This window comes from Pongo pygmaeus, chromosome 19 (genome assembly GCF_028885625.2).
Source record: "Pongo pygmaeus isolate AG05252 chromosome 19, NHGRI_mPonPyg2-v2.0_pri, whole genome shotgun sequence".
Taxonomy (NCBI): Eukaryota; Metazoa; Chordata; class Mammalia; order Primates; family Hominidae; genus Pongo; species Pongo pygmaeus.
The window spans coordinates 4,066,582-4,092,291 of record NC_072392.2 but is presented as its reverse complement, the minus strand read 5'-3'; the positions used below and the strand labels follow the sequence as shown (position 1 = coordinate 4,092,291).

General features: G+C 40.3%; 1 protein-coding gene and 2 pseudogenes across 1 annotated transcript in view; 2 read left to right on the top strand and 1 right to left on the bottom strand.

The window, feature by feature from the left end:
- The window catches only part of UBE2G1 (ubiquitin conjugating enzyme E2 G1), a 95,076-nt gene that overhangs the window by 62,284 nt on the left and 7,082 nt on the right, over positions 1-25,710 (top strand). Inside the window, exons 3-5 of the mRNA XM_054459321.2 lie at positions 7,660-7,757; positions 15,377-15,555; positions 21,809-21,932. Coding sequence (XP_054315296.1) covers positions 7,660-7,757; positions 15,377-15,555; positions 21,809-21,895 — 364 coding nt within the window. The 3' untranslated portion in view covers positions 21,896-21,932. The remainder of the gene's footprint in view (positions 1-7,659; positions 7,758-15,376; positions 15,556-21,808; positions 21,933-25,710) is intronic.
- On the bottom strand, positions 1,772-3,791 carry LOC129016772 (major facilitator superfamily domain-containing protein 1-like; annotated as a pseudogene).
- On the top strand, positions 22,881-23,055 carry LOC129018422 (small nucleolar RNA U3; annotated as a pseudogene).

Here is a 25,710-nt window from a genome sequence, read left to right as displayed (position 1 = left end):
GCAGTAGTCTTTAAGGCCTTTCTATGAAATGTACATTCTGAAACTGGTGTGGTATACCAACTGTTTTCAGACTGATTATCAAGCAGTACGGATAACCACTCATAGCCACAGAAATTAAAATTTCAGGTAGAAGTGGCAATAGGTTTGTAGTACGGAAGTTTAGGGTGGATACAGTGGCTCACGTCTATAATCCCTACACTTTGGGAAACCAAGGGTGGATCGCTTGATCTCAGACGTTGGAGACCAGCTTGGGCTACATGGCAAAACCCTGTCTCTACAAAAAAAATACAAAAATAAGTCAAGCATGGTGATGCATGCCTGCAGTCGGGAGGCTGAGGTGGGAGGATCGCTTGAGCCCAGGAGGTGGAGGCTGCAGTGAGCCAAGATTACGCTACTGCACTCTAGCTTGGGCAACAGAGCTAGACCCTGTCTTAAACTAACAAACAAAACCAGAAAGTCTAAGAAACCTGGATATCACTGTATCATTATAACATTTTATAAATTATTAATGAATGATGACTATATAACTTTTATGTCTCTTTTCCTTTCATCACCAGTCGCTGGTCTGTTCAAGGAGTATGTCTTATTTATTTATTTTGTTTTTAAGCACTGGCAATGATATGAAAAATTTGGAGAATCTTAAGATTATGTGTTTCGTAGTATTGCCTTGGGTAGATATAGAAAATGAAGAATCAGTTAACCAAAACTCTGAATTACATTCTTTTTCAGTTGCAAAATTCTATTCCAGTTATAAATTATTTTCCAGTCCTGTGTGAGACGTAGAGGCAGAAGCCATCTCTTCTGTAATGAAGTTCTGGAGGGAATGAACCTAGTGCCTACATTGCTTAGAAATGGAATGATCAGTGGTAATGCCATGCGGTTTATCACGTAGTGTTCAAGAACATGGACTTTGGGGACTGCCTTTGGTTAGCTCTCTAACTCTACCACTCTTCTTAGTTGAGTGACTTTGAACAATTACTTAAATTTGGTCTTAGCAGTTTCATTTCTAGGGTAAAAACCCTATGCTTAGGAAATGTTTCAAACGTTCAATGTTCTATTGCTTATAATAGCAAAAAAAAAAAAAAAAAATCTTATTTTTTCCCCTTTTGCGGTTTTGTTATTTATTTTTGTGAATATCAATTATAATTCGGAGGACACTTTGTAGTTATTAATTAGACTATATGAAAAACTGTACATATTGTGTCCCTAAGAAATTAGGGTCCTCAGTAACAGAAAAATAAACTCAGAAGGGTCACTGCTCAGCAGTCCACATAACCACAGAGTAGAGCACAAGCTACTGGTTGTGAACAGAAAGAGACTTCATAAAAATATCTTCACATATTTTCTAGCATTATGCCCCTACCAGTAAAGGGAATGTCTATGACAATGCCATTTTTTTTTTCTGCTGTAAGATAAAGAAAAGGCCGTATCCCTTAGACACATACTTAATGAAGAAAATCTCAGCAGAAGCTGCCATGTTTTTCTGTTTTCACTGTTCTTTTCTGACGTTCACCTGGATGTTCCAGAGCAGTTTTCTGAACCTTTCATTGTTGATTGGCCTTTTGTAGAATTCTTCAGCAACACACCATACAGAAGGCACAGGCTAAAATAGTTCTCACAAATAGACGTTGAAATAGGTGTATTTGGATATAAATACAACTTGCCATTCCATTATTTTTTTCTCATGACTAAACTCTAAATTTTTAAAAATGGAGATTTTCAAACCAGTGATGTGCAAAGCCCATTCTCATGACACAGTCATTTAAACTTACTAAATATGGGAAAATTTTATTTCTTCCCTTTGTCTTGTGGAATAATTTAGGTTCTCACCCTGGGCATGATTCACAAAATAGAGTAAGACCACAGATAAAAATGACATAGAAACACAGGCAATGAAGAAAACTTCTAAAAACAAATATCCCCCAGTATCTAGTATCATCCATCCTAGCAGTGATAGAAATGATGGCCAACCCAAGATTCTGAATGGAGTGCGTGAAGCCATATGCAGTTCCCAGTTGATGTTCAGGAACTACAGATGCCACTGTTGGCCATAATGCACAGGCAAGCAATGAATAGAAGATTCCCAGAAGACACATAGCAACCCAAGGGCTCCACATCATAAAGGCCAGCATCATGTGGGACACAAGATTGGCTGCGACCACACGCAGAACCCAGATGCTGTTCTTCCCCGTGTCATCCACCAGGAGCCCAAATACTGGGGTGTGAGAGCTGATACGACATATACAACACTGTTCATTGCACTTGCTGCCTGGAAAGAAAATCCAGATTTCTCTGTAAAGAAAACTTTCCCAAGTCCAATAAAAGGGAACCTGGCAGCACAATAGCAGACACAGATGATAAATAGGGGCCACAGGGGTGAGGGGAAATCCTTTGCATCAGTTAATTTAAAAACTTCCCTTTTTTTGTTGTTGTTGTTGTTCTTTATGAAGGATTCTCTCAGATCTAAGTAAGCGAGAGCCAAGGAGGGCACAGATGAGTGAAAGAATACATTTTATACCCCCAATCTGAAGTGTGACCCCAGGGGTTGTGGGACCGGCAGAACCCCACGAAGCTTCAATCTTAGAGTACAGCCAACTCATGAAGTTCATGTCTACTATACTTCCAATTCTAGCCATGCTAAATTGTTGGAGTCCAGACACCAGGTTTAATTCTTGGTCTTTAAACCAGCTCACAGCATATGTATCCTGGGCAACTGCTGAGCACTCCCCACCAATCCAAACACAAATCTTTCAAATTTCATCAGCCAAAAAACATTAAATATTCCACCCAGAACAAAACAACCTGTCCAATGCAAATAAAACAGCTAAAAGTAATTGTGCCCCATCATATTCCAAATACTCGGTCTTTTAAAAAGCCACCAAAGAAACACAAAACTACATTGGGCCAAGAATACCAGGCATATAGCAGCATGAATTTCATGGTGTTCACCTGCCTATTCTGTTTATCCTGAGTCTGAAGGGGAGCAGGATTATTATAGCAAAAATAGCTGCTGAAGCCAAGGAGGCACATCAATAACAGCATCAAAAGTCATAGCCAGGTGACTGGAGGCCACAGAAGGGCCAGCAGCACCCATGCTTTCTCATCCTTCTCCATTGCGCCCGCGGGAGGCTGAGAGGCGAAAGGGGTGACAACTTCAGGATCTGGCAGAAAAGCAATGCCCACGGAGCACAGCCAAGTCAGTGATCACATGACTCTAAGTATCTTAGAATAATAGATAGTGAACTGTGGCGGATAGAATGAATGGACAAGAGACAGGTACAACAGGACTATAGATTAATAGAACAATGTTGAGCAAATTTCAGACGGCAGCATATAGCACATTATTTAAATAAAATAAGTATGGCAGAATGGTAGGATTTGATCCTTGTAAGATTTTTATAATTTAACACAAAAACAGTAAGGGAGGCCTCATGGAAAAAAATTGAACTAGGCCTGGGTTTTTAAACACTTTCAAATGTGGAACTGTTGGTTACATATCTCTTTTTTTTTTTTTTTTGAAAACAGAGTCTCACTCTGTTGCTCACTGCAACCTCCACCACCTGGGTTCAAGTGATTCTCCTACCTCAGCCTCCCGAGTAGCTTGGATTATGGGCACCTGTCACCGTGCCTGGCTAATTTTTATAGTTTTTAGTAGAGACGGGATTTCACCATCTCAGCCAGGCTGGTCTTGAACTCCTGACCCCATGATCTACCTGCCTCAGCCTCCCAAAGTGCTGGGATTACAGGTGTGAGCCACCGTGCCCGGCCTACATACCTCTTTTTAATATCATGGTAGTAATTGTACTATAGTATCTGTGATGAAGATAATACGTAATGAAAGATATTTTGAATTCATTGGTGCCTTTTAAAATTTTATTTCATTTATTTATTTTTTATTATTATTTTTGGAGACGGAGTCTTGCTTTGTGGCCCAGGTTGGAGTGCAGTGGCACAATCTTGGCTTATTGCAACCTCTGCCTCCCAGGCTCAAGCCATTCTCCTGCTTCAGCCTCCTGAGTAGATGGGATTACAGGCACCTGCCACCGTGCCTGGCTAATTTTTTCATTTTTAGTAGAGACGGGGTTTCACCATATTGGTCAGGTTGTTTTCAAACTCCTGACCTCAAGTGATCTGCCCACCTCAGCCTCCCAAAGTGCCGAGATTACAGGCGTGAGCCACCTTGCCTGGCCTCAGTCACATCTTTCTATATTTGAAAAATAGTGGGTGTGTGACATGTTAATGTGTAGTCTACAGTGTTATTCTACTCTGTGGGTTTTGGGCTTTCTTTTTGCTAACTTGGCTGCTCGGTAGAAGTTTGCACGCACAAGTTGGGTACTAGTTAGTTAAGCATTAAAAAAAAAAAAAAAAAGCGGGTAGGCCAGGTGCGGTGGCTCAGAAGGTCGGGAGTTCAAGACCAGCCTGGGCAACATAGTGAAACCCCGTCTCTACTAAAGATACAAAAATTAGCAGACGTGGTGGCGTGCGCGTGTAATCCTAAGTACTCGGGAGGCTGAAGCAGGAGAATCTCTTCAACCCATGAGGCAGAGGTTGCAGTGTGCTGAGATCACGCCACTGCACTCCAGCCTGGGTGACAGAGGAAGACTCCATCTCAAAAAAAAAAAAACGAGAAAAAGAAAAAGAGGGGAGGGGCAGGTAGAATTTCCACAGGTAAAATAGAAGAAGAGGGGTCCACAGATAGGAGAAAAACTCAGAAATACCATGGTTGCTTCAGAGTGGGCAAGGCCATTTTCAGATAGAGTGAAAATTGTGTGCTTTAAATTTTTAGGGCTACCCTTTTAGTTGAATTTGGTTGACATTTTAGAGATTGAAAACAATTTAGAGTGTCTAAGTCAGTTTTTCATGATGAGGATTCCAGTCAGCTATTATGAAGCTTTTGAGTGAATGTAACCAATCAAAAGTGTGACATGGGAAAGCTGACTTAATGTTATCAAGGAATCAAGTGGCTGCCAGTAGAATCAAGTGCAGGGGCTCTGTGGCAGTGGCTTTGATGTCCTTTTACATTGACTCTCTCTTTTTTGTTGTTGAGACGGAGTCTCACTCTGGCACCCAGGTTGGAGTGCAGTGGCACAATCTTGGCTCACTGCACCCTCCACCTCCCAGGTTCAAACAATTCTCCTACCTCAGCCTCCCAAGTAGCTGGGATTACAGGCGCACACCACCACGTTTGGCTGTTTTCTGTAACTGTGGCTTTCAAACCCATAATTAGAAATACTTTACATCATGACCCAGTGCATACATATGTGTATATAGATTAGTGAATAAAACACATACATAGATTATATAACTAAAACTACTTGTGATAAACTCTCATGTTTTCTATTTTTGTTAACAAAAAAACTTTGATAGTGACTCATTAAACTGCTTTTGCAGCCCTGTTTGAAAAACTAGTCCATATAATCAGTATATCCTAAGACCCATTTTGGCACTAACTTACACAGAGCAACAGGATCAGAAGATAAAGACTTAACTCTTGTTGGTGTAATGCACTCTTCACAACAGCTATTCCAGTCTCTATTCCCTCAAGCCCTCATGCTTCTTCCTTTCAATAGATAACCTCATCAGTTATGAAAAGTAGGGCCCTATGGTGGGCCTTACTTCGTTTCTTCATTTCTTCTGAATATCTCTTTTAAAGCCCTTGTTTTGTACAGTTTCCCCATCTAGTTGCTATCTTCAACTGTTAATTTTTTTGTATAAATTGTCCTGTTTATTATGCTTAAGTACTTTACTACCCTATTCTTTAACCCTTTACAGCTTTTTTTCCTATTGCTCTTTACTAAAAAAAAGGTATTATCAAGGTCACTGACTTCATACTCTGAGTCCTGTGGCATTTCCTAATTATTCAGAAATGTTTGGTGTTAATGATCTGTCTCTTTTTTAAAACTTAATCTGCACCTCCCCCATGTCTTATGATCAGAAAAAACAATAAAAATTCATACTTGCTTGTGAACAGTTCAGGCTATATTAAAATAAGCAGAGAATAAAAGATCTCATAAAACTACATTATTGTTAGTTAACTATTGTTATGTATTGATGTCCTGTTTCTGGACATTTTTCTGTGTATACAAACACACCCCCAATTTTTCACTTTTTCTTTCCTTTCTTTTCTTTTCTTTTTTCTTTTCCCAGGCTGGAGTGCAGTGCGGTGGCGCAATCGCAGCTCTCTGAAGCCTCAACTTCTTGGGCTGAAGGGATCCTTCCCCCTCAGCCTCTGAAGTAGCTAGAATTACAGACATGAGCCACTGTGTCCGGCCTCCCACTTTTTCTTTAAAGACAAATTAGCTTATTTTAGAAATACCTGCTTTTAAAAATTTAACAATAGATTCCTCATATCATTCCATGACAACACTTACTACTGATATTTTTCTTGGTAGATATTTTCCTTCTGCCACTAAAACGATAAGCTCCATAGTGCTCTCTAATGCTTTGTTAGAGAACAAACAGAGTTGTATCCTTTTACGTAGACCAATGGTTAGAGTAACTGGGTATCAATGTATATTTGTTCAGTGAATGAAAACCATTTAATGAGCTGAGAATTTCATTTCTCACTGATCTGAAACAACCACAATCATGATTCTAATGGTTGGACACATTGAACAACAGAAGAATCAGATGTGCAAGTGGTACTGCAATAAAGAAATTTAAAGAGGTCAATGTAGTAGAGGGGACCTGGTGGCTAGTTTAGATTTTAGTCAAATAAAATCTTTCTAGAGGTAATGTTTAAGCTGAGTACCGAATGATAATCAGAAGACAAAGGGAGAAAAGTATTTCCAACAGAGGAAACATTTAGTACCAAGGCCACAAGACAGGAATTTAGTATTTTTGCCTTTTAAGGCTGACTTGATCTCTGTGGTTTTAGTTAATGTATACAACTCATTGTATTGTTCTTTTCATGATTCCTTAAGAATGACTGCTAATTAAGTGTCAGTGATCTGGAAGTGCATTGTCTAAAATAGCAGTCAGGGCATATTTCAAGTGGTTGGTGGCTACATTATTGGACAGCACAAATGCAGAACATCTCCAGCATTACAGTTTGGTTTTACAGTGCTGTTCTGGAAAGTCACTCTTGAGATTTTTTTCGCTGCTATACTCCTAGAGTTTGACACATAAATGCTGAGTAAATATTTGTTAAATGATGAAATGAATAAATGGATAGATGGAGGCAGTGTATCTTTTCCTAGACAAGGAAAAAGAAAATGTGCATAAGTTTTGAGATGAGAAAGGGTTTGATGTGTTTGAGGAACAGAAAGAAGACTGGCTAGAACAGAGAGGAATGATAGTTTCAAATCAACATAGAGAAATGGGTGATATTAAACCTTCTGAATTTTGTTTTAAGTGCACTGGGAAGTGATGGAAGGGTTTGTAGCACAGCAGTAACGTGATCTGATCTGATCTGGTCTGAATGTCTTTTTAGCAGATGATTTCATTTTACTAGCTCTCTTGAAAGTTTAATTAATGTGATAGCTATGACTGTTTATTAAACTACTTATTTGAGAAAGTAACTGCCTGTGGGAATCCAGATTGTTTGTTTACTTCATTTTTGGTGTTAGTGCTAGCACCCTTGTTTTATATTTGTTTTAACACTTCTATACTTAAAGTAGGAACTTATAGGCAAGAACTTCTTTTTGTTCTTTTTTCCAGTGAAGGTGGTGTTTTTAAGGCTCATCTTACTTTCCCAAAAGATTATCCCCTCCGACCACCTAAAATGAAATTCATTACAGAAATCTGGCACCCAAATGGTAAGTTTATCTAGTTTTACTTTTACATTCGCAAATTTGATGGCCTGTCATTGAAGTGTTCAAGGTCAATAAGAAAGATCTGTTTCTCAGTGAAATTGCTTTGGCATTTTTGTACTGTGTTCATTGTGCACATGGCTGCCTACTAAAACCTTTAAAAGGAGGAGAGGCCAGGCACAGCGGCTGACAGCTGTAATCCCAGCACTTTGGAAGGCCAGGCAGGTGGATCACTTGAGGTCAAGAGTTGGAGACCAGCCTGGCAAACATGGTGAAACCCTGTCTCTACTCAAAATACGAAAATTAGTTAGGCATGGTGGCACATACCTGTAATCCCAGCTACTTGGGAGGCTGAGGCACAAGAATCGCTTGAACCCGGGAGGTGCAGGTTGCAGTGAGCCAAGATCACACCACTGCACTCCAGCCTGGGCAGCAGAATGAGACTGTGTCTCAAAAAAGAGAGAGAAGGAGAAACAGAGATCATGTGGAAAAAGTTATTTTTTATTTATTTACTTAGTTTTCAGTTTGGTTTGAGACTCGTATTTTAAACCAGAGGCACGGTTACCGAGGGATAACATCAATAGAGCTCGTATAATTGTGGGGATATTTATCAAGCTATTAGATAATTCACTGGCTAGTACAAAGAACACAGAAATTATGAAACCTGGTTCTGTAACTTATAGTTTTTCATATTATTTTTATACCATGGACAGCTCCTCTATGTATATTCGTAGGTGTAAGATTACTGGCAGTGTCATATGAAACAACATATTACATTTTTTAAGCCTGGAAAGCATCTAGTATGGCTGTGCATGTAGCGATGACATTGACTTTTTTTTACTTAAAGAAGAGCTACCACTTCAAATCCACACGGTGGCAGTTCTCCTGCCTAGCCAGCTGCCACTGGACTCTCTCCCCTATATATAAGCCCCCAATAACTACGTCTTATTTAAAAATAAAAATAAAAAATTCTCTATAAAGTAAAATAAAATCCCCAAAGTTTAGGCCAGATAAGCTATATTTATAAAACAGTCTCTCTGAACTTTTGGCTTTGTTTTGTATGATAAAACTTGCAGAGATTTCTTTTCTAATTATTTTGACTATGTAATCAGAGTTGTCTCTTTAGGCTATTATACTAATTTGCATTTGGCTTCTCATCATCAAGACTTCTGGGTGCAGGGAATAGAAACATATAGATTAGTTTAAGCTGGAATCAGTGAGACAGGAATGAATGATTGAATGAAGTTAAACAAGGATTTATCGGAAGGATATGGAATATGTAATAGAAGCCAAGGCTTGAAAAACAGATGGGCATTATGAGAGACTGGAACTGGCAAATGGAAAACTACTGGGAGGCAAGGGACTTAGCATATTTTATTGCATCTAAGGCATCAGTGATCATAAAAGATAGTTATTTTTCCTACCAGTAAGAAGGGGAAAATATCTCTAACAGTTGATGGCAGAATGCATTAACCGTATTCCTGCATGCTGGCATGCGTGAATGGGTGACGCTTGCCTCTTGTGCTTTGACTTTTATCTCTTCCTAGGCTTTCGGCAGTTTCTTCTACCTTCACTTGCATTACTTGATTATAGTAGGCGATCGTCTTTCAAATATGTAACAGATTCTCAATGTCGGCTTCACCACAGACTAGCTGTGTAACTCTAGGCAAACCCTGTTGGAGCCTTAAGCTAGCTAGCTTGCCTCCCTCCCTCCCTCCGTCTCTCGTTCCCCCACTCCGCCCCTCCTTTTCCCCTTCCCTCTCTCTCTCACTCCCTCCCTCCCTCACTTCTATTTCTCCCATCCCGTCCTTTTATTCTAAGACAGGGTCTCACTTTGCCACCCAGGCTGCAGTGCAATGGCATGATCACAGCTCACTGCAGCCTTGACCTCCTGGGCTCAGGTGATCCTCCCAAGTAGCTGGGACGACAGGGACACACCACCACACCTAGCTAATTTTTGTATTTTTTTTGTAAAGATGGGGTTTCACCATGTTGTTGGCCAGGCAGGTCCTGAACTCCTGGGCACAAGTGATCTGCCCACTTTGTCCTCCCAAAGTACTGGGATTACAGGCGTGAGCTACCACGCCAGGCCTATGTTTTCTATCTGTGAAAATTAAATGAAAACATACATGTAAGCAAATACATGGGAGACTTCCCTTCTGGTAAAAAGAAAGATAGCAATCACCTGGGTAGTTTAAGAGGACAACTGATAAAATGGTGTTGTGTTTTGTTTTAAGGTTGAAGAGACTTTTTTTTTTCTTTTCTTTTCGTTTCTTTTTTTTTTTTTTGAGACGGAGTCTCACTCTCTCGCCCAGGCTGGAATGCAGTGGGACAATCTTGGCTCACTGCAACCTCCGCCTCCTGGGTTCAAGCGATTCTCCTGCCTCAGCCTCCTGAATAGCTGGGATTACAGGTGTCCACCACCACGCCTGGCTAATTTTTGTATTTTTAGTAGAGTAGGGGTTTCACCATGTTGGACAGGCTGGTCTTGAACTCCTGACCTCAAGTGATCTGCCTCCTCAGCCTCCCAAAGTGCTGGGATTATAGGCGTGAGCCACCGTGCCCGGTCTTAGATGGAATTTTGAACGAAGATGATGCTTGTCTTGAACTTCGTTCTTTAGGCTGTGAGGACTCGTTTAATTCATGACATTTAAAGCTGTACATAATAGTAAGTTGTCATGACAAAAAGAGAAAATGACAAAAAATAAAAAAGCTATGTAATAGGTTTCTCTTATATTTTCCTTCTTGAAAGATTACACTCGTAGAAGATTGGAAGGGGAAGTCAGAGAGAGAGCAGGGAGGTAGAGCATTTTAGCAATAATTTGAGTAAAAAGCAATAAAAGCTTGGACTAAGGATAGTGTCACAGGAAGGGTAATTTAGTTTCTTTGACTTGACTGCCAGAGGTGGATGGTAATGGAGAAGTAAGAGTTTAGGATTGACTGGCCATTTACAAAAATAATTATAGAGCAAAAACCATAATGAAATACCACTTTTTACCCACTAGGATTCCTATAATCAAAAAGATAATAACAAGTGTCAATGAGGAAGTAGAGAAATTAGAACTCCCATGCACTACTGGCAAGAAGGTAATGGTGCGGGTGTTTGGAGAAGAGCCTGGCAGTCCTCAAAAGGTTCAGCATAGTTACCATAGGACCCCGCACTTCCATCCTGGGAACCCAACCAAGAAAACTAAAACACACGTCCAGAAAAACTCGAACACGAGTGTTCACAGCAGCATTTATTATTCATAACAGCCAAAAAGTAGAAACAGCCCAAATGTCTATCAGCTGATAAATAGAAAAACAAAATGTGGATCCATATAACGGAATATTTTTTGGCAATAAAAAGAAATGAATTACATGATATTGTTTTCTAAAGAAAAGAAAGAAGTGAAGTAGTGATACATGCTACAACATAGATGAACCTTGGAAACATTATATTAAATGAACAAAGTCAGTCATAAAAGGTGACATAGTGTACGATTCCCTTTATATGAAATGTCAAGAATAGGCAAATCCATAGAGACCGAAAGTAGGTTAGTGGTTCCCTACTGCTGGAGGGGAGGTGGGGGGATTGAGGAATGGTTGCTTAATGGTACTGGATTTCATTGTAGGGTGAAAAAATACTCTAAAATTGATTGTGGTATTGATTGTACAACTCTGTAGACATATAGACAGAAACCATTAAATTGTGCTCTTCAAATAGGTAAATTGTATAGTAGGTGAATTATAGAGATATTATAAAATTATTGTAGGGGAATAGTTTTATGTGACTGACCTTACATATATTCAGCTTTTCTTGAGGTATACTTGCTGAGTGCTTGCTTTTTTTTTTGAGTCGGAGTCTTGCTCTTTCGCCCAGGCTGGAGTGCAGTGGCGTGAGCAGTGGCGCGATCTCGGCTCACTGCAAGCTCCGCCTCCTGGGTTCACGACATTCTCCTGCCTCAGCCTCCTGAGTAGCTGGGACTACAGGTGCCCGCCACCACGCCCGGCTAATTTTTTGTATTTTTGGTGGAGATGGGGTTTCCCTGTGTTAGCCAGGATGGTCTCGATCTCCTGACCTCGTGATCCACCCACCTCAGCCTCCCAAAGTGCTGAGATTACAGGCGTGAGCCACTGCGCCCGGCCTAAGGTATACTTGCTACATCCAGTTAGATAATTAGTTAAACCAGTCCAGGGTTCAGCAGTGAGCTTAAGGGCCTTGGAAGTTACTGTATCAAGATGATAGATAACATGATAATGAATGGGTTAGTTTTCCTAGGGAAAATACAGTTAATGTTGGAGATTAGGATAACATCAAAAGTCAAATTAAGGAAAATGAAAACTAGAAAGTGACTGAGAGAATGTTCAAGAACCACGGGAAAACAAGAGCACCACAGATGCCAGGGGAGGAAAATGTATCCAGCAAAGTGTTGTCATAGTATTAGTTGTCTTGGCCCAGAGGGGTGACTTCAGGTAGATGAAAGTACCCAGGAGAATAAATACGCTATCCAGACCACTTGTGGACACAGTTGTAGCATCCTGCTAGGGAGAAGCCAGTTTCTAGGAGAATAAAGGAATACCCAAGTAGTGAGTAAATAGAGAAGATGAGGGTAAATCAGTTTTTCAGAATTTTAGATGCATGGCCTCAAGAAAAAGGAGATAGCTAGAAGTATATGCATTGTTTATGTAGCTTAGTTTTGTTTGTTTGGTTTGGTTTGTTTTTTTTTTTTTTTTTTGAGACAAAGTCTTACTCTGTCGCCCAGGCTGGAGTGCAGTGGCTCGCTGCAACCTCCGCCTCCCAGGTTCAAGCAATTCACCTGCCTCAGCCTCCTGAGTAGCTGGGATTACAGATGCGTGCCACCAAGCCCGGCTAATTCTTGTATTTTTATTAGAGATGGGTTCACCATGTTGGTCAGGCTGGTCTCGATCTCAGGTGATCTGCCCGCCTCAGCCTCCCAAAGTGCTGAGATTACAGGCCAGCCATACATTACAGTAGGCTGAGCCACTGTGTCTGGCCCAGGTAGCTTAGTTCCATCTCTAATGAACACTGAAATGAAAGAAAAAAGTAACAAGCAAAAATTATATGGGGAAAACTTAAGAAACACTGTGGCAAGAGGAAAGTAAGCATTTTGTACATTACTGGCTAAAGGATAAGAACAGACATTTCACAAAAGAGGAAAGACATACAGGTTATATCCATGGAAAGTTGTCACCCCAAAAGCATTTAGAAAAGTGAATTAAACCAGATGTTATGTATGAAATTTGAACAGCATCAATAAAGGAAAATATTCATCCCGAAGAGGCAATGAAATGGCCATCTCAGATTGCTGATGGCAGTATAAATTGATACAGTCCTTTAAAATATGGTTTGATAATAGGTATTAAGCCTAAAAATCTTCTCATTCTAAAATAAACGGTATGTTTAAAATGACATGAGAAGGTTAAACATGTAAAGATCCTGGATTAGTGATAACTTGATTTTTTTTTAAAAGGAAAATGGATCTTATATAGTGGTGGTAGAATTCTGTACACATACTTAATAGCATGTTTTTAAAGAAAAATGACTTGGAAAAAATCCTTATTACACAATAAGTACAGAAAACATTGTAAAATAGTAATACTCTATGAAATTTTTATGCTGAACTTTGTAGTGTTACAAGTTTCTATGTTATTCCTTTTTTTTTTTTTGGAGATGGAGTTTCACCCGTTGCCCAGGCTAGACTGCAGTGGTGCGATGTTGGCTCACGGCAACCTCCGCCTCCCGGCTTCAAGCAGTTCTCCTGCCCCAGCCTCCCAAGTAGCTGGGATTACAGGCATGTGCCACAACAGCCAGCTAATTTTGTATTTTTAGTAGAGATGGGATTTCTCCATGTTGGCCAGGCTGGTCTCAAACTCCTGACTGCAGGTGATCTGCCCTCCTCGGCCTCCCAAACTGCTGGGATTACAGGCGTGAGCTACCACGCCCGCACCTCGATGTTATTCTTGCCTTGATTCTATTTTAGTAAATAGATTTTACTAGCAGATAGGGATGGGTTGGGAAGAGGAACCTTCATTATAGAAAAACTCATACATAAAACATTGAAGGCACGGGCCTTGCCTGTCATATCTTCACTGCTGTACTTCTCTGTCAGATGTGTGGCTGGCATGCAGTAGGCATTGAAAAAGTATTTGTTGGCCAGTGCAGGGGCTGTTTCCTGTAATCCCAGTTTGGGACCAGCTTGGGCAATATAGTAAGACTATATCTCTACCAAAAAAAAAAAAAAAGCCAGGAATGATGCCATGTGCCTATCTATGGTCCCAACTACTTGGGAGGCTGAGGTGGGAGGATTGCTAGAGCCCAGGAGTTTGAGACCAGCCTGGGCAACATAGTGAGACCCCCATCTCTACGAAAAAAAAAAAAAAAAAGTCAGGTTAGCCAGGCATCATGCCATGTGCCCGTGGTCCCAGCTACTTGGAGGGCTGAGGCAGGAGGATCGCTTGAGCCTGGGAGGTCAAGGCTGCATAAAGCTGTGATCATACCACTACATTCCAGCCTGGGTGACAAAGTGAGACCCTGTCTCAAAAAACCAAAACAGCAACAACAGACAACACCAAAAAATAAGAATTTGTTGAATTAAGAGAGCAGTGATATTGATTGGTAGATACAAACTTTGATTCTGATTACCCAGAGTTCATAACAGCAGAAATACTGATGTTATGAAATGAAAAATAAGATTTAGCATTATATTTATTCACAAATTTGTTAGACTATACAGGATAAGTTAGGAATGAAATATACGTAAATATTGTCACTACTCAAATTCCTTTCTAAAATTTCTTCCTCAAAGTATGCTTTTAAAAAAAATTTACGGTGGGTAAATGTTACCGTAAAAGATCAGTTTCACAATAGGGATTATTTATATGATGTATAAATGAATTAGTGGATTAGGGCCTTTTTTTTAATGAATAAGTAATATCTTACTTTTTGCTAAACCACTTAAACAGTTATGTCAATACATGTCTCCTAAAAATAAGGATGTTTTCTTATTAAATGTGTTTATAGAAAGGAAGCCTCATGAGTGTCATATATGTTGATGAGTTTTCATTGGCAGTATGGCATGTTTGTTTTGTGAATTTGAATATACTCCTTTCCCAGAAAATACAATTTTGCCTTTATATGATTGTAAAAATATATTTCCTAGGAAAAGTCTCTGGGCCTTTGACTATTACCAATTTAAGTCGGTAAGTTAGTGGGGAAACTAGGAGGCCATTACACAGAAACTCAGTTGCTGGTTTTTGGAAAAATATGCTTTCTGCAAATGAAGAACACATCCAGTAGTTGCTATTTATTCATTTATTATATTATACTTAGGACATGTAAATGTTAGGCACCATTTACGTGCTAGATATCTTCATGTTTTACATAAATGAAAAAGATAGCTTGTATTCCTATTGGGTTTGTCAGATGGATCCTGTGTATTTAGTACAATCTATATACTATAGTCTTCCTAAAAAGTCAACACATTGCATTTCAGACATTAACTTCTGCGTATGTGTCATGTTTGTTAAAGGTACTGTGTGAATCAGGATCACATTTGTAATTGATATTTCATGTATAACCAAATTAGCAATATATGAAACAAGCCTCTTATTGAATTTTGCAGTTGATAAAAATGGTGATGTGTGCATTTCTATTCTTCATGAGCCTGGGGAAGATAAGTATGGTTATGAAAAGCCAGAGGAACGCTGGCTCCCTATCCACACTGTGGAAACCATCATGATTAGTGTCATTTCTATGCTGGCAGACCCTAATGGAGACTCACCTGCTAACGTTGATGCTGCGGTAAGGTGGTCACACGTCTTCCCTTCCCTTCACTTTCCCTTGCAACAAAACTTGAACTATAGTTAGTATGTATGTAAGTATGCATGAATGTATGCATGCGTATGTGTGTATCTCTTTCCATAGTTCTTATTTTTGACAAAATAAATATAAATAAATATATTTATTTATGTATTTATTTTATTTTTTTGAGACAGGGTCTCTCTGTCACCTAGGCTGGAGTGCAGTGGCACATCATAGTGGCAACCTCAAACTCCTGGGCCCAAGTGGTCCTCCAGCCTTGGCTTCTCAAATTGTTCCAATTACATGTGTGAGCCACCATGCCTGGCCAAAAGTGCATATTTATTGTATACAACATGTTGTTTTGAAATATGGATATGTTGTGGAATGGCTAATTTGAGCTAATTCACATATGCATTACCTCACATACTTACTAATTTTGTTGTGAGAACACTTAAATTCTCCTCTCAGCAGTTTTCAAGAATACTATATGTTGTTATTAGGATGTAAACTGTGACACCAAATTTAGAATTGGGGGTGGGATGGGCAGAGCAGAAGTGTAGTTTTTCAGTGCAATCAGATTTTTATCAGCTTAAAATGGCTTGTCATAACTATGAAATTTTTTTGTAAGCCTCGTGGTAACCACAGAGCAAAATCCTACAGTAGTTAACACAAAAGATAAAAAGTAAGGAATTGGGGCTGGGCATGGTGGCTCACGACTGTAATCCCAGCACTGTGGGAGGCTGAGGCAGGTGGATCACAAGGTCAGGAGATTGAGACCATCCTGGCTAACACAGTGAAACCCCGTCTCCATTAAAAATACGAAAAATTAGCCGGGCGTGGTGGCGGGCGCCTGTAGTCCCAGCTACTCGGGAGGCTGAGGCAGGAGAATCACTTCAACCTGGGAGGCGGAGGTTGCAATGAGCCGAGATCTGGACTCTAAAAACAAAAGCGATTGTCATACCTAAGACAATTTAATGCCTGGTCTAAAGTTCATATTATTATCCCCAAGTTTTCAATTTTCAAGAGTTTCACATCTATAGAAAAAAATGTATTAGTTAAATGAACACCAGCAACCTTTCACCTAGGTTCACCAGTTGTAGAAATTTTGCAACTTTTTTTTCTAAACAGTTTGAGAGTAGTTTGTAGATACCATAACCCTTCACCCCAAAATGTTTCAGGATCTGTTCCCTAAGAACAAGGCTGTCTTTCCATATACACAGTCCAAGTCTGTCATTGATGTACTATTATTGTTTATACATATACAATCTATATTCACATTGGATTGGATTGTCCAGTATTCTTTATAGCTGCCATGCCCCTATCCCGCAGGTTTTTTTCTTTTTAAATCCAGAGGCTAGTCTAGGAAGCTCTGTTTTATTTGTATTCAAGTTTTATTAGTCGGCTTTAATCTAGAATAGTTCTAGTTCCTTAGCCTTCTCTCCTTTGAAAAGCCTTTTGTTCTTATTCTTAGAACCTTTGTTAGTACTATATACCAAAGCCAGGCCATAAAATTTACCTTTTTTCTTAGGTTAATAACAACTTCGGTGGAATCTTATATATAGACTAAGACACTATAGATAACTCCCTTTGAAAGCTATGACTGAAATTAATAATAGAATTGAACTAAAAACTGGCAGAAAACTATCTATTTAATCAAGTATTAGTCTAAATGTAAGAGATGATAAGGGAGAAGGGGTGACAGCTGCATTAAAAGAAATCCTAGGGAATCATTTTGAGAGAGAACTGATGAATGTTTATGTGGTTCATGCTCAACTATCAGCAATTTTAATAATAATATCAGAGTTGGCCAGGCACGGTGGCTCACACCTGTAATCCCAGCCTTTTGGGAATCCGAGGCGGGCAGATCACAAGGTCAGGAGTTCGAGACCAGCCTGGCCATAGTAAAACCCTGTCTTTACTAAAAATACAAAAAAATTAGCCAGGCGTGGTGGCAGGAGCCTGTAATCCCAGCTACTTGGGAGACTGAGGCACGGAGAATTGCTTGAACCTGGGAGGCAGAGCTTGCAGTGAGCCCAGATTGCACCACTGCACTCCAGCCAGGGTAACAGTGCGAGACTCCATCTCAAAAAAAAAAAAAAAAAATCAGAGCTGACAAGTTGCCCTTTTTATTTTATGTATGTATTTATTTATTTTTGAGACAGAGTCTTGCTCTGACGCCCAGGCTGGAGTGCAGTGGCGTGATCTCACCTCACTGCAACCACAACTTCTGCCTTCCGTGTTCAAGTGATTCTCCTGCCTTAGCCTCCCAAGTAGCTGGTATTACAGACGTGCGGAACCATGCCCAGCAATTTTTTTGTGTGTTTTTAGTAGAGATGGGGTTTCACCATGTTGGCCAGGCTGGTCTCAAACTCCTGACCTCAAATGATCTGCCCGCCTTGGCCTCCCAAGGTGCTGGGATTACAGGTATGAGCTACTGCGCCTGGCCCTTTTATCTTAAAGAAGAGTAAATTAATAGCCAATAATTAAGACCATGAATATGCAAAAATTACTTTATTAACCCTTCAAAATAGCTGAATCTAAAAAGAGCCAAATGTACTGCCAGAGTAAAGTCATTCTCTTGATGCTAAACATTTTTGTAAGTGTTGAAATAGGCCTTAATGTGAGGTTGAAATATGCAAGTATGAGTTCTAGTCCGAATACCACAAATTGTGTAAAATCTATTCCTTTTTTTTCTTGAAACCCACTGGTTCTTCCTTCTGATTTAACTAGTTAGTTGTCTCATATTAAAACCAAAAACCATGACTTATAAACAGTTTACTGTTCTTTTTTTTTTTTTTTTTTGAGACAGAGTCTCACTCTGTTACTCAGGCTGGAGTGCAGTGGCACAATCTCAGCTCACTGCAACCTCCACCTCCCAGGTTCAAGTGATTCTCCTGCCTCAGTCTCCCGAGTGGCTGGGATTACAGGCGCCCGCCACCACGCCTGGCTAATTTTTGTATTTTTAGTAGAGACAGGGTTTTGCCATGTTGGCCAGGCTGGTCTCAAACTCCTGACCTCAGGTGATCCACCCACCTCGGCTTCCCAAAGTGTTGGGATTACAGGTGTGAGCCACCCGGCCCAGTTTACTGTTCTTACTTGCTTTTTCTTCTCACATACTACACCTTTGATCATATTTTCATAGTATTGATTTTCTGACCTCTCAGTCTGCAGTACCTATTCCAGGAAACCCTCATTTTTCTTAGCCACCTCTCTCCTGGGTCCCTTTATTCTTTGGCTCCAATTTTTTTTTTTTAAAGACGTAGTCTCGCTCTGTCGCCAGGCTGGAGTGCAGTGGCGCAATCTCAGCTCACTGCAATCTCCACCTCCCAAGTTCAAGCGATCCTCCTGCCTCAGCCTCCCAAATAGTTGGAACTACAGGCGCGCGCCACCATGCCCAGCTAATTTTTTGTATTTTTAGTAGAGACGGGGTTTCACCATGTTGGCCAGGATGGTCTTGATCTCTTGATGTCGTGATCCGCCTGCCTTGGCCTCCCAAAGTGCTGGGATTACAGGCATGAGCCACCTCGCCTGGCCGCTTTGGCCCCAGATTTGATTGACTTTCTCAGCCTGAGGCTTAGCTGATTTGCTCAGATTACCCCTTCACTGTTCTTCTCAATTGAATCTTTTGTTTCATGGGTCCCATTTCTTCTTTTTCTTCTTGGTTGATTTCCTCCTTCATCCTAGAGTAATGTCTTAGGGTATGTGGCAATTAAATCCTTAGTCTATTTATGATGTAAGGTGCTTTTATTCTTCCCTTATACTTGATTGATACTTTGTTTCTAATATTATAGGGAGAAAATCAAATTTATATAGAATTTATATTTTACTATTTATTATTGCTGATGCGAAAATTGATACTAGGCTGATTCTTTTCCATTTTTAGGTGACTTGCTCTTTTTTCCTTTTCTTTTTTTCCCCATTGTACTTAGGTTCTTTTCTTTATGATTGGTTTTTGGAAATTTCACAGAGTTGTGTGAACTCTTTTTAATTTGCCAAATTAAAATTTGCTTTAATTTTAAAGATACCAGCCCTGGGAAATTTTCCTTTTAAATTATTTTGAGGCTGGGCATGGTGGCTTACGCCTGTAATCCCAGCACTTTGGGAGGCCGAGGCAGGTGAGTTACTTAAGGCTAGGAGTTTGAGACCAGCCTAGGCGACATGGTGAAACCCCATCTACAAAAAATACAAAAATTAGCTGGGTGTGGTGATGTGCACATGTTGTCCTAGACGCTTCGGAGGCTGGGGTGGGGGATTGATCACATGAGCCCAGGTGTTCAAGCCTGCAGTGAGCTATGATCACCTCCGCACTTCAGCCTAGGCAACAGAGTGAGACCCTATCTCAAAAAAAAAAAAAAAGAAAGAAAAGAAAAAGAAATGACAGTCTGAGGGGGAAAAGAAAGAAATGGTATTTATGTCGCTCAAAGCTATATGGCTATATGGATGACAAAGCTACTAAACTGAAGTTAAGGGTAAGGGTTGGAGGAAGAGGTGTCATTTAAATTCCAAAATGAAGGAGTAATTGTTTTTGGCACCAATACCCACACTAGCAGTTCTTTTATTTATTTTTTGTTTTTTTTGAGACAGATTCTCGCTCTGTCGCCCAGGCTGGAATGCAGTGGCATGATCTCGGCTCACTGCAACCTTTGCCTCCTGAGTTCAAGCGATTCTTTCACCTCAGCCTGAGTAAATGGGATTATAGGCGCGTGCCACCATGCCTGGCTAAATTTTTTGTATTTTTAGTAGAGATGGGGTTTCACCATGTTGGCCAGTCTGGTCTTAAACTCCTGACCTCAGATGATCCACCTGCCTCTGCCTCCCGAAGTGCTGAGATTACAGATGTGAGTCACCACACCCAGCCTAGCGGTTCTAATTATAGTATTCTTCAGTATATTTATATAAAGTTTATATATTATTATTTTGGGAAAGTGTTAAAATTTTGGATATAGGTGAGGGAAAATGTTGAGTATACAGACTTTGAATTAATCTCTGTTTTCAGGCCCTCTTTTTTTTTTTTTTGAGAGACGGAGTCTCGCTGTGTCGCTCAGGCTGGAGTGCAGTGTCACGATATTGGCTTACTGCAATGTCTGCCTCTCAGGTTCAAGCGATTCTCCCACCTCAGCTTCCCAAGTAGCTGGGACTACAGGCGTGCACCACCACGTCCAGCTAATTTTTGTATCTTTTAGTTGAGATGGGGTTTCATCATGTTGGCCAGGCTGGTCTTGAAGTCCTGACCTCAGGTGATCCTGAGGTCCTGCCTCGGCCTCCCAAAGTGCTGAGATTATAGGCGTGAGCCACTGTGCATGGCCTCAGCCCCACTTTTTCTTCAGGCTCTTCTCAGATTTGCCATTTCCAAATTTTAGCTTCTTTAGGCCTCTGTTTAATAGACCCTGTTCCCTTTGTTTCCCCTCTCCTCCAACTCCTCTCTCTCTTTCCCTTCCCTTTCCTTCCCCTCCCCTCATTACCCCACTGTTCTATTCCATTTTTGCATGTCAGGCAGTGACAGTGATAATTGTCATATATTTTCCTCTACACTAGAAATGGTACTTAGTATCATCTCAATATGGTACATCCCACCTATCTACCTTATGTTGCAGACACTTTTATGTTTATTTTCTGGTTGTTTCCAATAGGGAGAGTTGGTAATCCTTCAGATTACCAACTGAATGTCTTTTTTTTGAGACGGAGTCTCGCTCTGTCGCCCAGGCTGCACTGCAGTGGCACCATCTCAGGTCACAGCAAGCTCCACTTCCCCGGTTCAAGCGATTTTCCTGCCTCAGCCTCCTGAGTAGCTGGGATTACAGGCATGTGCCACCATGCCTGGCTAATTTTTATACTTTTACTTTCACCATATTGGTCAGGCTGGTCTCAAACTCCCGACCTCGTAATCCTCCCACCTCGGCCTCCCAGCATGCTGGGATCATAGACGTGAGCCACGGCCCCTGGCCTGAATGTCTTATTTGTATATTTTAGCTTTCTTTTTCAGTGTAATACAAAACTGTAAATGTTCTTTTGTGACCTTTTTCTTTTTTAAAGATAATTTTTAATGTAGAGGTAATTTGCATAGGAGATTTCTGCCTGTATATCCTGGTAGTGTCTTGCAAAAGTATGTCTAACTGCTTTCTACCTTATCAACTCTATAATATTTTTGAAGTGTACAAATCACCAAGGGATTACAATCAAAATTAAAATAAATATTTGAGATTATAAAGGAGAATTTGCATGAAATCACTTGATACTGCTTTTTAATCTACAGAAAGAATGGAGGGAAGATAGAAATGGAGAATTTAAAAGAAAAGTTGCCCGCTGTGTAAGAAAAAGCCAAGAGACTGCTTTTGAGTGACATTTATTTAGCAGCTAGTAACTTCACTTATTTCAGGGTAAGTTTATTTTAAATATCATACTTTTGTTTTTTTGTAAATATCATATTAGTTTTTGGAAATTGTGTGATTTGGGTATTTGAATTAACATTTTTTCATTGACTTCATTTTTTAATGGTATTATCCTGTAGTCTAGTTCTCAAAACTACTGTATAATCTGCTTGCTTTTCTCCTAAGACACCCAGCTGTTTTTGACTAGATATTCTGCATTCATATGGTTAGTTATGCTGGTGGTCTATTTCTTTTCCACTGATGGTAAAGTTTCTAATGATAAGGTTCTTATTTCAGTTTAGTTTCTTTGTTTGACTTTTTGATCTAGCATCCTGATCACTTGGGCACTAATGTATCTTCATATACTGTATTATGTAGGGTGTAGGCAAGACTATTAGTCATCTACCTATTCCTTTAAGGTTGGTCTTCTGGCCGGGCGTGGTGGCTCACGCCTGTAATCCCAGCACTTTGGGAAGCCGAGGGGGGTGGAACACCTGAGATCAGGAGTTTGAGACTAGCCTGGACAACATGGTGAAACCCCGCCTCTACTAAAAATACAAAAATTAGTCGGGCGTGGTGGCGTGCGTCTGTAATCCCAGCTACTCAGGAGGTTGAGGGAGGAGAATCGCTTGAACCTGGGAGGCGGAGGTTGCAGTGAGCCAAGATTGCACCATGGCACTACAGCCTGTACGACAGAGCAAGACTCTATCTCAGAAAAAAACAAAAAACAAGTTGGTCTTCTATCTCCTTGGTCTTTACAGATAGGGCCCGTAGTTAAAAAATTCCCTTTTATTGTATAACATCTGTCCACAGTTTTACGTTAGGTCTAGAAAGGAGTCAAAGATGGAAGGCACCCATCCACCTTAGAAGAGGAAATAATATAGATTAATTACTCACATGTGAGTTATTTGGTCTCTTCTTTTAAAATTAAATATTGAAATGATAGAAACTGAAATGAAGACTATCCTTTCAGGGATCATTTCTATAGTTTGTTACTATAGAAGTTTTCTGAAGGTGTAGAGCACCAAAGGATGCAACATTGAGCTTGTTTCAAATTCAGCTGGTTTGATTCAGGAAGCTGCAACAGTTAAAAACATAGCAGAAAATTTTTATTGAGTATCTATGTCTCTGAAAAAGGAATAGTTCTGCAAGTTGGTGAATAAAGTCTAGGAGTTGTCCAGCTACAGAAACAAGATGCCAGATGATTTGTAAGACCTATTTGTGATATTTAAATTAGTCAATAAAAGACCTATTGATTTGTGGGGGTTGAGGGAGAAACTGAAATACACTGTCTGAAAAATCACGATCCATGGCACATCTTGAATCTACCTATTTTAAGAAAACAAACATTACCATTATCTTCTGTCCCCTACACTCCACTGCTTTCTTCTGTCCCTTTCTCATATTCCTAATTCTGGGTTTACTATTGCTTTTCTTCATAATTTTACCAAATTTGCATTTTTGAACAATGTATTTCATGATTTTGAACTGTTTATATGTGGAATGATAATGAATGCATTCTTCTGTTACTTTTATTGCTCAATATTCTTCAAATTGATCTGGGTTGCAAATAGGTACATTTCACCTGTGTGCTATTACACTCAGTAAATTACCGCTCTACTCCTTATTCTCATTGCAGTTATTTTCTGAATTGGTGTAGGGGTGTTTTTTCTTTTTCTGTTATAGAGGGTGGCTATCCTTGTTTCCTGATTTGCATGTACTGTAAGAGGTTCTCTAGAGTAGATACTTAGGGGTGGAATTGTTAAATCAAGGGTACATGTATGTCATTTTGACTAGATAATGCCAAATTGTTTTCTAAAGTGTTCCTTCTTTTCATAGTCCCATTGGCAAGGATAAAGATTCCCTTTGTGGCTGGGTGCGGTGGCTCACACCTGTAATCCCAGCACTTTGGGAGGCCGAGGCAGGTGGATCACAAGGTCAGGAGTTCAAGACCAGCCTGGCCAATATGGTGAAACCCCGTCTCTACTAAAAATATAAAAAATTAGCCAGGCACAGTGGTGTGTGCCTGTTGTCCCAGTTACTCAGGAGGCTGAGGCAGGAGAATCGCTTGAACCCCAGAGGCGGAGGTTGCAGTGAGCTGAGATTGCATCATTGTACTCCAGCCGGGGCAACAGAGTGAGACTCCATCTCAAAAAAAAAAAAAAAAAAAAAAGCCCGGGTGCCGCGGCTCACACTTGTAATCCTAGCACTTGTGGGAGCTGAGGCAGGTGGATTACCTGATGATGTGAGTTCAAGACCAGCCTGGCCGACATGGTGAAACCTCGTCTCTACCAAATATACAAAAAATTAGCCATGTGCAGTGGTGCACACCTGTAATCCCAGCTACTCTGGAGGCTGAGGCAGGAGAATCACTTGAACTCAGGAAGCGGAGGCTGCGATGAGCCGAGATCACGCCACTATACTCCAGCCTGGGCTACAGAGTGAGACTTCATCTCAAAAAAAAAAAAAAAAGTCTATCTATCTAAATCTGGATATTGTGGACTTAATATGAATTGCCCTAGTTACCAATGAAATTGCATATTGTTTCATGTGTTTGATCATTGAGGTTTTCTCTGTGAAATGCGGGTTCAGGTTTTTAGACTACTCTTTCGGTTTGTTGATTTGTGTATTTTCTTTGTGGTACCCTTTGGACAAACTGCGGTTCTCATATATATATATATATATATTTTTTTTTTTTTTTTGAGGGGGCAGAGTTTCGCTCTGTTGCTCAGGCTGGAGCGCAGTGGTGCAACCTCGGCTCACTGCAATCTCCGCCTCCTGGGTTCAAGCAATTCTCGTGCCTCAGCCTCCCAGAGTGCTGGGATTACAGGCATGAGCCACTGCACCTGGCCTGAGGTTCTTAATTTTAATGCAGGTGAATTTATTAGTCCTTTCCTTTATGGATTTTACTTTTCGTTTCTTAGCTAGAGAGCCTGTTCTTTTTTAACCACAAAAATCTGTTTTGTTTCGCTTTTCATATTTGTGTTGAATCCACTGAAATTGATTTTTGTGTATGGTATGAGGTAGAGGTTGAACTTCATTCACCCCACTTTTCCCCTGATGTATAACTGTTGACTATACCATTTATTGACAAGTCCTTGCTTTCACCACTGGTACACAGTGCCTGTTATGTTGTACAGTCAGATTTCCAACACATCAACCAGTACGTGTTGATCTGTTTTGGGCATTTTTTTTTTTTTTGAGATGGAGTTTTGCTCTCATTGCCCAGGCTGGAGTGCAATGGCGTGATGTCAGCTCACGGCAACCTCCGCCTCCCAGGTTCAAGCAATTATCCTGCCTCGGCCTCCCAAGTAGCTGGGATTACAGGTGTATGCCCCCACTCCTGGCTTATTTTGTATTTTTTAGTAGAGTTGGGATTTCACCATGTTGGTCAGGCTGGCCTCAAACTCCTGACCTCAAGTGATCCACCTGCCTCGGCCTCTCACAGTGCTGGGATGACAGGCATGAGCCACTGTACCTGGCCATGGCCTTTTGTATTTTTCAATGGTGGCTTATCTTAATTTTAATTTGTTATTTTTGTGATTAAATGTATCAAATGCAAAGGTTTAAGTCAGAAGTAAAGCTAAAGTCTGTCCACCATTTATCCTGTTTTCATGTTTGATATCTCTAGTTTCTAGAAAAAATTTAGATGTGCTTTTAGATCTCCTTATTATAACCAGAAGTGCTCCCCTTTACTACCAGATATACCATGCGGTCTAAAAATTATTCCTATTTTCACCATCTTTTAAAAATCTGCTTAGGAAGTAAATGCCTCAGTAAGTACCTA